This window comes from Bubalus kerabau, chromosome 2, assembly GCF_029407905.1.
Source record: "Bubalus kerabau isolate K-KA32 ecotype Philippines breed swamp buffalo chromosome 2, PCC_UOA_SB_1v2, whole genome shotgun sequence".
In the NCBI taxonomy this organism is placed as follows: domain Eukaryota; kingdom Metazoa; phylum Chordata; class Mammalia; order Artiodactyla; family Bovidae; genus Bubalus; species Bubalus kerabau.
This window is the reverse complement of record NC_073625.1, coordinates 200,539,991-200,554,487: the sequence shown is the minus strand read 5'-3', so window position 1 is coordinate 200,554,487 and position 14,497 is coordinate 200,539,991. Positions and strand designations below refer to the sequence as shown.

At 44.5% G+C, this 14,497-nt stretch overlaps 1 protein-coding gene across 15 annotated transcripts in view; it reads left to right on the top strand.

Moving 5' to 3' along the window:
• TBC1D5 (TBC1 domain family member 5) overlaps nt 1–14,497 on the top strand; it is a 590,389-nt gene that overhangs the window by 439,903 nt on the left and 135,989 nt on the right. For all 15 annotated transcript variants that reach the window (XM_055570013.1, XM_055570012.1, XM_055570015.1 and 12 more), the window contains one exon: nt 8,725–8,831. In XM_055570013.1, coding sequence (XP_055425988.1) covers nt 8,725–8,831 — 107 coding nt within the window. The remainder of the gene's footprint in view (nt 1–8,724; nt 8,832–14,497) is intronic.

Here is a 14,497-nt window from a genome sequence, read left to right as displayed (position 1 = left end):
AAAGAAGAACTGGTTAAAAGTCTAAGAAGCAGACATGCAGATCTCCAGCCTTCAGGATTTGCCCTCTGTGGACAGTGTAGTGAAGGGGGTCTGAGCCAGGGCCGCACGGAATTTCAGTGACCTTGAACCGCTGGCCTTCTTTCTGAAGCCAATTTGTCTCCCTCTAGGAAGAGTTTGGGAGAATGTTCTCTGAAGGAATCTAGTTAGCACAAGAGAAGAGGCTCAGGGATGACCTGAGTGACCTTGGTCAACCTTCAGCATTCACAGACCCACCCACCCATGCACACACAGCTGGCTTCAAGACATCTTTATACTTCCCCACTCCTACACGGGAGCAGGGAGCCCCAAACGCCACGCATTTGAGGAGAGCATCCAAATGAAAGCAGAGATCTAAAAAACACAGCCAGAAAAAACCAATTTGGAGGCCACAGAGCCTTTGCGGCAGGGAGAACACTTCTCAGAGATCTAGGAAATACATAATTCAAAGGAAAAATTAATTAAAAATTAAAATATCATAAAAATAGGTGTCTGGAATATAAAAGTGGAAATATGTCTCAGAAAGAAGTACATGAAACAGAAAATAAAGAAAATTAAGAGGACCAGGCCAGGAGATCCAACATCTATCTAAGGTGATTTCTTTAAAAAAAAAAAAAAGGAAGGAATAACAAACTCAAAATGAAGAGTAGAAAGGAGAAAATCATCAAAGATACAAAGAGAAATCTCTAGCTGAACAAAAGAACACGAATTTCTAGACTGAAAGGGCCCATCATCACACATGAAAACAGATGCAAACCAAGGCATCCATCATCAGTTTACAGAGCAAGACGTGGGGGAGGAGAAGAGAACCCAGATCACAGAAGGGATTAGGAATTGAAATGGTCTCAGGCTTTCCAGCTGGAAACCAAGAAACTCTACAGCAGTGGTACCAACATCCTGAGGGAAAAATATTCCCAACCTAGAGAATTCTACCTAACCAGACTGTTAACTAATGTCCAAATCTTTCAAACAGAGGTTTTAAAAAGTTCATCTCGGGAGCACAGAGCCTTTGGAGGGATGTGCGCCAGCAAACTGAGGGCATGAAGCAAGAAAGACGCAGCTCAGCGCTCTGGGGAACAGGAACACCACACAGGCAAGAGGCGAAGGGCATCCTCAGAAGGGCGGCAGACCCGGGACCTCGCGAGCAGTCTCCTCAGGAGAAAAGCCAGACTGACAGAACAGTGGAGGTGTATATGACTGTGGGAGTTAAGTTCATCTTAACTGTGTACATGACTGTATACAGTCAGTCACAAGTGGCGTCCAACCGCTGGGAGCAGAGAGAGCCCTAGCAGAGGGAAGGGCCAAGCCCCCTGCAAAGGGCACGCCCGTGCAGCGTCGGCTGCTTATTGCCACGCGGGAATGCCAGACCAGGGTTACCAGCTCCTAAGATTTTTATGAAATCCACATTTTCCTGAGGAGCATTCTCATTTTTAAATATCAGGAACAAATCAAAAATTTTTTTAAATACTGCTAGTTAAACAGTTCTCCAGCTGGATGTAGCTCACAAGCTGCCAGACTACAGCCTCTTTCATTCTAGAAGTTCACTGTCTCACATCACAGTGAGTTTGTGAGGACAGAAGCCTCCAAACTTGCCAACTTGTTGACTAGCACAAGCGACAGACTCCCGAGAGTATGATGACTGTCCCCCTCAGACACGGTGGCTACCTGATTCTGTGTCCACGAGGATGGAGAGGCCTCACATACATTCTTCTAACCAGCATTTATCCAGCAGCCGGGGCTTCCCTGGTGGCTCAGACGGTAAACAATCCGCCTGTGGTGCGGGAGACCAAGGTTCGATCCCTGGGTCTGGAAGATGCCCTGGAGAAGGGCATGGCAACCCACTCCAGTACCATGGACAGAGGAGCCTGTCTACAGTCCATGGGATCACAAAGTGTTGGACATGACTGACTTAGTTCAATTCAGTCGCTCAGTTGTGTCCAACTCTTTGCAACCCCATGGACTGCAGCACACCAGGCTTCCCTGTCCATCACCAACTCCCGGAGTTCACTCAAACTCATGTCCATTGAGTTGGTGATGCCATCCAACCATGTCATCCTCTGTCGTCCCCTTCTCCTCCCGCCTTCAATCTTTCCCAGCATCAGGGTCTTTTCCATTGAGTCAGTTCTTTGCATCAGGTGGCCAAAGTATTGGAGTTTCAGCTCAGCATCAGTCCTTCCAATGTACACTCAGGACTGATCTCCTTTAGGATGGACTGGTTGGATCTCCTTGCAGTCCAAGGGACTCTCAAGAGTCTTCTCCAACACCGCAGTTCAAAAGCATCAATTCTTCGGTGCTCAGCTTTCTTCACAGTCCAACCTCACATCCATACATGACCACTAGAAAAAGCAAAGTTTCCACTAGACAGACTGAGTGACTAAGCACAAAGGTATATACATAACAAAGCAAATGTAAAGGCAGCAGTTATAAACGACAGGAAAGAAAAGAGGCTGTAGAAGAAAAAAGAGTAATTATGATATACTATAAAAACGAAAACAACAAATTTTTCTAACCAAAAACTTCGATATAACTTCACGAGGGTAAGATGAGTAATGTGGGTATGGGTGGAGGATTGAGCTTCAGGGCTGGGGTGTAGTTGCACATGGCAAGTTGCCAGGCACATTTTTTGTGCTTATGACTTAAAAAAATTTAGAAATAGTAGTTCTTAGCCCATCTTGTTGCCTTGGAAGGTATATCTAAATATGAAATTAAATAATTTGAATATCTTTCACTTCAAAATTTTTCAGTTATAAGTACAGTTAACTTTGACTTATATGTGAGTTAATGGTCTTCATTATTTTTTTGTTTGTTACTACGGAGAAACTATTTAAACCAGCTCCCATAGAACCATTCCAGAATAGGTGTAGGCCATTTAAAGGTAGAGGCAGCCAAGTCAGTTCTGCTTCAGGTGAAAAGTAAAAGTGAAAGTTGCTCAGCTGTGTCTGACTTTTTGAGACTCCATGGACTATACAGTCCATGAAATTCTCCATGCCAGGATACTGGAGTGGGTAGCCTTTCCCTTCTCCAGGGGATCTTCCCAAGCCAAGGTTCAAACCCAGGTCTCCTGCATTGCAGGCAGATTCTTTACCAGCTGAGCCACAAGGGAAGCCCAAGAATACTGGAGCGGGTAGGCTATCCCTTTTCCAGGGGATCTTCTCAACCCAGGAATCGAACCAGGGTCTCCTGCATTGCGGACAAATTCTTGTCAGCTGAGCCACGAGGGTGAAGGAAGTCCTGTTTATTTAGCAGTAGACAAGCCAGATGGGGAAGCACACGACCTCACGTCCCTGCCGTTCTGTTGGAAGCCCTGCAGGTAGGGTAAGCACTATTTATAAATGAGAGGAATAAAGGTTTAGTGAAGTTACGCTGCTTGCCTAGATTCACACACAGTAAATGACCAGCCACCATTCTGATGTAGATCTAATCTAGATCATCCAATTTCAGATTCCATAGGTTTTCCTAGATGCCACTCACCTTTGTCTTAGCCTTCCGTACAGAAGCTCTTCAGTGTGTGGCTTCGGCCCTTTAAAGCATGTGCATCCTTGTGTGCATGTGCAGACATTTAGAGAAGAGTTAGCACTGTCCTTCTGAAACTACTTCAGGACCCTGCGGAAGAGGGGATGCTCCCAAGCTCTCTCTATGAGACCACCCTCACCTTGATACCAGAACCAGAGGAAGATCCTGCCAAAAAATTACAGGCCAGTATCACTGATGAACACAGAGGCAAGAGTGTGCAACAGAGCCCTGGCAGGCCAAACTAATGTGCGTTAGACACAGGCAAGAGTGCAACAGAGCCCTGGCAGGCCAAACTAATGTGCGTTAGACACAGAGGCAAGAGTGCAACAGAGCCCTGGCAGGCCAATCTAATGTGCGTTAGAAAGACCGTGCCCCATTATCAAAAGGGACTTATCCCAGGGATACAAGGATTTTCCAATATCTGCAAATCAATCCATGCAATACATACCACATTCATAAGCTGAAGAATATGATCATCTCAGTAAAGCACATACATCCTTGGTTGCAATCGCAGGTACATAGCAAAGCTTAATCTTTTCTTTTTTTTCATTCTTTTGCTTGTGTCATTGTTCTGCTCTGGTTGAATTAACACTGGAGAAGGAACAGTGTGGTGGATGAGTTTTTCAGGTTCAGGAAAAGTTTACTATAAAGATCAAAACTAAAATTTCATCCTATCAGATTTCTATTATTCTTGTTAAAAACTTGCATTTTTCTCTTTTACATATGCTAAGTTGGCCTCAGTTATTCAACAGTTCTGGCACATAATTACAAACGAAAAATGCTCTGGAAATACAAGTTTTCATTAGTAAATTAGAGATGTCATTATCTGAAAGCAGGGGACAGGAAGGAAGGGAAACTTAACCTATGCCCGTCTAGGTTTTACTCTGGGATTCTTTTAACAAAAGTTAATAAAAGATAGACAAGAAAGTTGATTAACGCATATATGTCACGTGTATATGGGAGATACCCGGGGGATAATCAGTGACCCTCAAAGAGATAGCTTTGAATTTCAGGATTAAATACCAACTTAATAGAGACAGGAGAGGGGAGTGTAGCCCTCTTAGGGGAGAGTAAATGAATTATAGTTTTTCCAGTGGTCATGTATGGATGTGAGAGTTGGACTGTAAAAAAAGCTGAGCACCAAAGAATTGATGCTTTTGAACTGTGATGTTGGAGAAGGCTCTTGAGAGTCCCTTGGACTCTCAACCAGTCCATTCTAAAGATCAGTCCTGGGTGTTCTTTGGAAGGAATGATGCTAAAGCTGAAACTCCAATACTTTGGCCACCTCATGCGAAGAGTTGACTCATTGGAAAAGACTCTGATGCTGGGAGGGATTGGGGGCAGGAGGAGAAGGGGACGACAGAGGATGAGATGGCTGGATGGCATCACCGACTCAATGGACGTGAGTTTGAGTGAACTCCGGAAGTTGGTGAGGGACAGGGAGGCCTGGTGTGCTGTGATTCATGGGGTCGCAAAGACTCGGACACGACTGAGCGACTGAACTGAACTGAAATGAATTTTAGGACAGATGAATTGACCCTGAGAAGAATGAATGGAAAGTATCTTTGTGACAGAGTTTGTCTGGATGGACTTGTGACAACTGAGTTCCTTTTCGAGCATTTATGGGAGTTAACGGTAAGGGGAGTTCAGAGAAAGCCTCTCCCTGCACTTGCTGATTCCAAGTGCCTCAGCTCAAAATAATCAATATACCAGAGTGGCCTACTGTGGGGTGGCACATCCTGAACTACCTACAGCCATACTTCAGGGTAGCATGTTCTGCCACCTTTCAGAGTTCAGACTCATTCTCCACCACGTCCCTAGTGCTGCTGCCTGGCCCGGGAGTTAGTAACTGCTGAGGTAGCATTCGTTACATTCAGTGGACGGATGGATGGGTGGATGGATGGGAGAAATGGGAGGAAGAGCCTTCGTGCCCTCATTTGTTAATGCAAGAAGAATGTTAATACACTGTTTACCATCCTTATTTTATAAAATGTATTTGTATTTGTAAAACCTATAACTTCTCATAGTTTCAAGTTTTCTCAAGTTGTAATAACATAGGACTGTTGCCCTAGTTCCTCCAAACAAGTGCCTGTGTCAAGATGCTTTAGAGACTGGGTTGTGCGGCTCTTCCAAGCTATTCACACTTACTGTGGGCTTCCCTGGTGGCTCAGCTGGTAAAGAATCTGCCTGCAATGCAGGAGACCCCAATTTGATTCCTGGGTTGGGAAGATCCCATGGACAAAGGATAGACTACCCACTCCAGTATTCTTGGGCTTCCCTGGTGGCTCAGACGGTAAAGAATCTGCCTGCAATGTGGGAGACCTGGGTTCAATCCCTGGGTTGGAAAGATACCCTAGAGAAGGGAAAGGCTACCCACTCTAGTATTTTTGCCTGGAGAATCCCGTGAAGAGAGGAGCCTGGTGGGCTACAGACCATAGGTTCGCAAAGAGTTGGATGTGACTGAGCGACTAAGCACAGCACAGCACACAAGAGTACTAATATTAGTTGACTTTTCTGTTTTCAGTGATTATTTGCATCTGTTGTGTCGTTTGATTTTCAAAACAATGGCCTTTCAAAATAAAACCCTGACTCTTCCACTAGACTTTTGAATTACAAATCTTGGTTCAGCACCAAATCACCGTGTGATCCAGACAGGTGATTTAATGTCTCCAAGAATCAGTTTCCTCATCTGTTCAGTTCAGTTCAGTCACTCAGTCATGTCCAACTCTTTGCAACCCCATGAATCGCAGCACACCAGGCCTCCCTGTCCATCACCAACTCCTGGAGTTCACTCAGACTCACATCCATCGAGTCAGTGATGCCATCCAGCCATCTCATCCTCTGTCGTCCCCTTCTCCTCCTACCCCCAATCCCTCTCAGCATCAGAGTCTTTTCCAATGAGTCAGCTCTTTGCATGAGGTGGCCAAAGTACTGGAGTTTCAGCTTTAGCATCATTCCTTCCAAAGAAATCCCAGGGCTGATCTCCTTCAGAATGGACCGGTTGGATCTCCTTGCAGTCCAAGGGACCCTCAAGAGTCTTCTCCAACACCACAGTACAAAAGCATCAATTCTTCAGCACTCAGCCTTCTTCACAGTCCAACTGTCCCATCCATACATGACCACTGGAAAAACCATAGCCTTGACTAGACGGACCTTTGTTGGCAAAGTAATGTCTCTGCTTTTGAATATGCTGTCTAGGTTGGTCATAACTTTCCTTCCAAGGAGTAAGCATCTTTTAATTTCATGGCTGTGTAGACAGGGATAATAACTGTACCCTTGTCGTTAGACTGCCATGGGAATCACATTTGCAAGTGAAGTTTTTGGGATAGAGCCTAATGAAGAAGGCATCTGCAGGCCACTCTTGCCTTAGAGGTGAGGGCAGTCACAGCTCCCTGTGGTAGGCATCAGCCCTGCTGTGCTTTTGCTTTCTTCAGGGGGAGGACGGCGTTTTGTTCTTCTCTGCTTACCCTCCCAACATAGAGCCAGTCATGGATGAGGTAGTCAACAGATGGCTGTTGGAATGAGTGAGGTAGGCAGGTAAATTTCTTTTAAATCAGAAAGTTGTTTTCTAAATGACTAAACTTGAGCTCAGAGAGGTTACTCCCAACAAGTTTTGAGCAGCTGCTATAAATCAGTCCCTTAGATTATGTCATTTACTCTCCAGGCAGTGTTATGGGAGGTCTTCAAGTGGAGTCCCAGGAGGAGAGCCCAATCTTTGAATCCTGAGCCCAGAACCATTTCCATTAAACTCTGCTGCCTGTCTCACAAAACACACAACAATTCTTCTAGGGTCAGTGACTAATATATAATCATAGCATTTGGGAAAATATATGAGTTATAAAACGAATCGATTATCCAAGTTTTATTTATTTGTTTGATCACAAAGAAAACTATACATGAAAATGTTATACTGTTCTAAATATCCTAGGTTTTTGGATTCTACAGTAAAAAAGATAACAGGTAACTGAGTATGAATATGATAAAATGAACAACTAAGGAAAGAAGAGTCTGAACAGACACAGAAAGGGTCGGATAAGTGAGTACTTTACAAATGAAAGCAGATGTATGAAATTACAAGCTGTCAGATCAGCGATGGAAATGAAGATGATAAAGTGGCTCCTTCCATAGATTATAATTATTCATTTTGCCTGGTCCTGTCTCCTTTCTCCATAATGTTCATGGAACGGGGGTGGGGTGGGAAGCTGTCGCAAGGAATGATGTTTCCCACAGAAGAAGGAAAAAAGGAAGTCTAGGAACCAAGGGTATTTCTGATCATAAAACATCGTTTTGTGACTTGTATTGTTTCTGGTGAATTACAGTTGTTTTCTTGTGGAATATTTTTCAACTAACCATTCTGATTAATAAAAAGGATTCAGTTGCAACCACAGGAAGTTGCAGCTGTAAAGTCTGTTGACAGTCGTGCTGCGAAGGCGTCAGCCTGGCTCCCAAAACCAGCGCCGCCGACGGGCACAGCGGCGGCGGCAGCGGCAGACGGGCGGCCGCGGAGCGGAGCGGTTCCCACAGGCCGGCCGGGAAGGCTGCGGACAACTGCCTCCATAATTAGGGTGCTTTGGGGGAAAAAGCCTAAATGTCGGTCCAAGGAACATAGTTAGGCTTCTCCATGATGATTTTGACACTTTTCCTGCAAGAAAATGCTGCATAGATATCTTTGCTAAATCCCTTGTTACCTTTAGAAAAACAAATAGTTTGAAGAAATTGTATTCTCTTTAATTTTGAACTGTGTAATATTTATATATACACAAAATAAATGGAGTATATATAAGTTGCAAAGTATAATAATCATGGTAAATAATACTTCATGAGAATTTTAAACTGGTCCTTTCCCATTCATGAGATTTTTGCTCCTTATTTCCAAGCAGCGAAGTAGAGACATTTAAATACAGCCATAAAAATGGCGCGTTTGCACGCACACACCTCAGCTTCTTCCGTCCAGTACCGCCCTGAGGCTGGGGCCTGTGTGCTGGAGTGTGTGCGTGGAGCAGTGTGCAGCTCCGGAGGCCGCTGGGCAATGATCCCTTCTCCAGCTTCCCTTTATCCGAACCAGCTGAGTTATTGATTTACCTGCTTTGAACCTAAGTTGTTATTTTGTTTCTCTTACTGGTACAGATACCTGAAACAGGCTTGCTTCTCAGTTACTTTTTCCCTTCTATTTAGTGATCTCCAGTAACTACCAGACCTGTCTTGGCCTTCTGATGCATTACCCACTCATCGGGGACGTTCACTCACTGATTCTTAAGGCTCTGTTCCTTCGGGACCCAAAGGTAAGCTTCCCAAGCGGGATGTGCACAGTGTTAAGTGGGATGAAAAATTGGCGTCTCCTCATTACTCTTAAGGATTCGTGATGTAAAATTTGCGTAGTGGCAGATGAATCACCTGCTGAAAGAATTTGCCTTAGAGTCACAGGCCAACACTCCCGTGCCTGGTGGGCGAGCAGCTCAGCGGGCAGACTCAGGACGCCGGCTGAGAGGTGGGAGCGTGCTCTGTTGTCACTCAGAAGGGCCTCCTGCTCGCCTGCTCCCTTGGGAACCCAGGACGTGGCTGAGCACCCGCTTCTGCTGGGAACCGTACTTGGTGACCATCAGCTTCCCACACGGGGCCAAAACTGACCCTAGTAGAACCGTGAGGATCATGTGAAGACCAAGACATTAGAGCTCTAAAAAAACACGCGTTTTGTAAGAGTTTATAATGTAATGAAATACTAAGTTATTTCATATTATGAATGTATACTTATTTTGCGGGTTAAGAGTAACCTAATGAAGGAAAGATCTAAAAAGAATTTAATACTGACTTCTCTATTTGCACTTAAGTCACCAAAATTTTCTTTATACTCCAGAGAAAAAGTGGGTTCTTTTACAACTAATGTTATATTTCTTGAAAATAAGAACATTAAGTGATCTAAAAAAAAAACAAAAACTGTGAATCCTTGATGCTTCAGAGCCAAACAGAAATACTGGATGGAGCCTGAGAGAGGGAGCCTGGGACAGGAGGCCTCAAGCCGGGCGGCGGGTGGTAACCCCTCCCTTGGCTCTCTGGCAGGGCCCCTGCAGTCCTGCTGGCCGCGGTGCAACTGTCTCTGAGTCAGTCTGTCTGCGGGTCCACTGCCAGGGCGCTGTCTGATCGATGTGGGCCTCCGAGTCCAACATGATCCTGATTCTGAGACATTTCTGTCCTTGCCTCAGTTGTTGACCTCAACCTTTGAGCTTGGTTTTAAATTTTTGTTTTTCTTGTGCCTATATCCATTTTCTCAGAAATGCACAATTTTTATATCATTTCTCCTGCACAAAATTTCATTATGTATCAGAAACATAATCCATCAATTCTCTGATACATAGGTAGCTTATCTTTTTTCTGGTAAGGTTTAGGAGTCAGACTATGAAAAACATAAAGTCCCATATTTTTTATGTGTATGTATGTGTATGTATATTTAATATGAAATAGCCAAGATTAGTGGCATATCTATAAAATGAGTAAAGAATGAAGTTGCTGGTCAATGAGGTATCTGAGTTTTGATCTACAGACTTATGGTAAATTCTGTCTGCTCAGCACTGGGAATTATCAGTCATACAGAGTGGGACAAAAATTGCTAAAATAGCCATTTGAATTATCCATTTGTGTGATTTGTTTGGTTTAATTGAAAGGAGAAATGAATCTGTTACGTAAACCATCCATCTTGTTTTTTCCTAGCTAAATATGGTTGTCCTTCCTAGAAACCATTTACAGTTATAGTTGCAGAATTCTGATACTAAATTAATCAATGTTATTAGCAGAATCTGTGATTTTAGAATGCTTTTGAGCTCAAGAAGGTGGTAGAGGGACCTCCCCTTGTGGTCCAGTGGATAAGACTGCAGCGCACTGCAGGGCGCTCGGGTTCAGTCCCTACTCAGGGAACTAGACCCGCAGCTGAGGCCCGGAGGGAGAGAGAGGGAGGGAGGGAGAGTGATGAAACCAGTTCTATAAGCATTAAATTCTTCTGTAAGGTTTAAGAGAAAAAAAAATAGCATAAAAAGGTATCTAGAAAACAGTATTCCTCACTTTTACATTCAGGGTCTTACCAAGTAAAAACAATCAAGGTAAGTGTCCAAAAGTTAGGACCTTAAACTGGTATTTCTGAGACATGAGAAGCTGGGCATGGAGCCATGTTGAAAAAGCTTTTGAGAACCCGGTGACTGCGTGGTGACGTCTGTAAGGGAAAATAAAGGCAGCCACAGCATTTTACGGGGGTTCAGACGGCCAGCCCGCGAGGCGGGGGCTGCGCTGAGCGTGTGTGGGCTGGCCACTGATGTTATCGGTACGTGTCAGATGGTGGCCGACGGCACTCGGTGCTGCTGCCGGCTGCAGGCCTGCTGCAGGGCGCGCTCCTGGGTCTAACCAGACGCCTGAGCTAGGAATCTGGACACAGGTTCAAGTCTTGACTCTCCTACCACACATCCTGTCATCTGGTGAAATCCATGCTTCCTGAGTCTTGGTCTTCTCTTGCGTTGAATTACTTTGCTTCTGATAACCCACCCATGCAGAGCAGCCTTTGACCATAAAGAACTGACTTCTAATGATATAATAAGATCAAAGACACAAGTGGGAAAAAAAAAAAAAAAGTTTACACATATATTCTAAAACTCCCCAAGCAGATATGTAGTTCATGTCAATTATGAACTCATAGAGGAGGCCATGGACAGTTCAGTTCAGTTCAGTCGCTCAGTCGTGTCCGACTGCTTGTGACCCCATGAATTGCAGCACGCCAGGCCTCCCTGTTGGAGAAGGCAATGGCACCCCACTCCAGTACTCTTGCCTGGAAAATCCCATGGGCAGAGGAGCCTGGAAGGCTGCAGGCCATGGGGTCGCTAAGAGTCAGGCACGACTGAGCGACTTCACTTTCACTTCTCGCTTTCATGCATTGGAGAAGGAAATGGCAACCCACTCCAGTGTTCTTGCCTGGAGAATCCCAGGGACGGGGGAGCCTGGTGGGCTGCCGTCAATGGGATCGCACAGAGTTGGACACAACTGAAGCGACTTAGCAGTAGCAGCAGCAGGCCTCCCTATCCATCACCAACTCCCGGAGTTCACCCAAACTCATGTGCATCGAGTTGGTGATGCCATCCAGCCATCTCATCCTCTGTCGTCCCCTTCTCCTCCTGCCCCCAATCCTTCCCAGCATCAGGGTCTTTTCCAATGAGTCAGCTCTTTGCATGAGGTGGCCAAAGTATTGGAGTTTCAGCTTCAGCATCAGTCCTTCCAGTGAACACCCAGGACTGATCTCCTGGGAGGGAATAAAGAGAGGAGGAACAGGTGTTGCTAGTACCCCACCCCATCCTCTGAAAATCCAGACATCAGAGTGCTTTCGATGTTTCCTGTGTATTAGCAGCAATGGAGCACTTAAATCAGAGTGAGTATATACACAGAGGCAGATCTCTGTAAGCTAGTGCAAAGAAGAGGTTTGAAGGGCAGGTGTTTGCTCCCCATGTCCCAGCTTCACGAGGCCGTTGTGCTTAGCACTGCTGACAGACACAGTAAGACAGGAATGAACACGCAGCTCCGGGCCGCCCTGGTTCATCGTCAGCCTTCAGAGGAGCACTTCGTCCTCCCGCTAGCCCTCAGTCCCAGTGGAGACTGCTCAGTTGAGGACAGACTGTAGTAGGGCTCGAGACACTGGGCTGTTATTTGTTCTCCATCAGATGTAGGCCTTGCCGGGAAACTATGTCTCATCCCAGCAGACTGAGATGAGGGGCCTTGAAGCTAACCACAGGCTCATACTCCTCCACGCCTCCAAGCCCTTTGCCATGCTTGGTTTGGTCCTCACTCCAAGCTCCGACTCGGGCAGAGCGGGTTCTCTCTCCTCTTGCTTTTTCAGTGCAGAGGGATTAAGGCCATGTGGCTTTCCCCGGGCCAAGCTGCCTGCAGGCGTGCAGACCAGCTAGAGCGGTTCCAGGCCCTGCTTCTGCTCACCCCGTCCTGAGAGTCCGAGCATCTGCTCTCCCTTCTCCAGGAAGCCCTTCCAGGCTCAGATAAGCAGGTGTTTTCCCTTTGAGTGCCCTCAGCACCTTAGTTTAGCGATTTGCATAATCGCTGAATCGTAGGTTAGCGATTTGCTTGTATCTTTTATCAATTATCTCTCCTCATGATCCTCTCATTTGACAGCTTTAGCCTTGTGTCCTGCAGTGGTTGCTCTTAAGAAAACAGTGGTAAATTGAATGCTGACTCTAGTCTGGGTGGATCTCACCTCACCTGTTTTCACCTCCCTTCACCATATCCACATTCCACAGAAACCCTGGTCAGTGGTATATTTGTCAGCTGCCATTTTTATCAAGACAGTGAAGAGACCCTAAGTCTGAAGTTAAAGGACATCTAGTTCCTTAGTTTGCTATCAGACAGAATTATTTGAAAACCTGTTACTACCCTCAAATACCATGGAACAAAGCAGATACAACAAAGAATCCAGTCAGTATACTTCACTTAGACTGTGAGAATTCCAGAACTGCAAAGAACCAAGAGAGTCTGACCACCTTCTTCTGTGTGCGAGCTGAGGATGAGAGTGGAGCTGAGGGCCTAGGCAAGGCCGTGCAGCTTGTCAGCAGCAGATCAAGGGGCAGAGCCCAGCCAGGTCTTTCAGCCTCCTTCCTGCCCGAGACATGTAGCTTGTATTAGTTTTAAAAATGGTAGAGTCTTAGTTACTGATACTTCTCATGTAGATTCTTTTATTTATAGTAGTAGGTGTTTATGTGCATCTGTAGTAAGTGAAACGGAGGTGTTTGTAAGTGACCCAGGAACTACTTGCAGTGTGGTCAAATGTGTGAAGAGACTGGGCATCAGATGTCTGTAGCGCCCTCTCCTCCGTTCACCTTACCCTGTGGTTTCTATTCTTCGCTCTTCAGACCACACTCTGGATTCATGGTTTCCTGTCTTTTGTTATGTTAGAATCACTGAGCAGATTTCCAAAAGCAATCCACTAAATGAAGTAGGGGGATGGAAGGAGGGCAGTCTGAAAAATATGAAGGGATTAAAAAACATTGTTCTAACTAGTTGTTCAAATTCCAAAAAAAATTTAAAAACCCAATTAGAAACAAAAGTCATAGAGAATGTGAGCATATTGTGTTCCTTAAATAACCAGATGTTCTTTCCTTCCTGAAGGCAGTAAGGGCTCGGAATAAAAGGTTTAAAACTATTGTTTTAAGTTAACTGTGAATTTTGCAAATCTGCTTTTACCCTTCAGCAAATAAAATTCTAATACGGAAACATAAGCAAAGTCATTTTCATTTTTTGGTCCTCTCTTATTTGTGTTGTATGTTGAGTGCTAACCTTATCACAAAGACTTATTACAAATGAAATACAGTACATTGATTAACACTGTAGATTATTCAGTAAAAATTTGACAGCCATTTGAAGACTAGAATATTGTCAAAAAATTATTTCCGGTAAGTTCGCAAGCATCTCTTTTAGCAGTGACTGTTACTGTTTATGGGAGAAAACTGCTAGAAATAAGATAACTTAATTCTGTAGTCATTCTTATACACAAAAACTTCCTATAAAACATAGTGTACAGTGTTCTTGGGCTTGGGCAGTTCTGATTTGGCTTTTGTTTGGATTTATGTTAGACTTTGCTTTTTAAATTATAAAATCCAAATACTCAGATTTTATGCCAGTAATAGATTTTTATTTTTTTAATTCCAAAACCCTCACTGTACATGCAACTTTTTTTTTTAATGTCAAATGTCATTTTACTAAAATGTCATATATCAGAATTGAAATGATAAGTGGATTCAAGTCTGGTGATGCTGATAGAAGATGCTTCACTCTGGCAATGCCATTATAATATCTTTTTCTCTGAACAGGGAAGGACCTAAAACCACACACACTGACTCTTTGAGAGTGCACATTGTCCATTTATCTACTTTTTCTGATGTTCTTGTCGAAGGTTCTGTTCAGATTTCCTAGG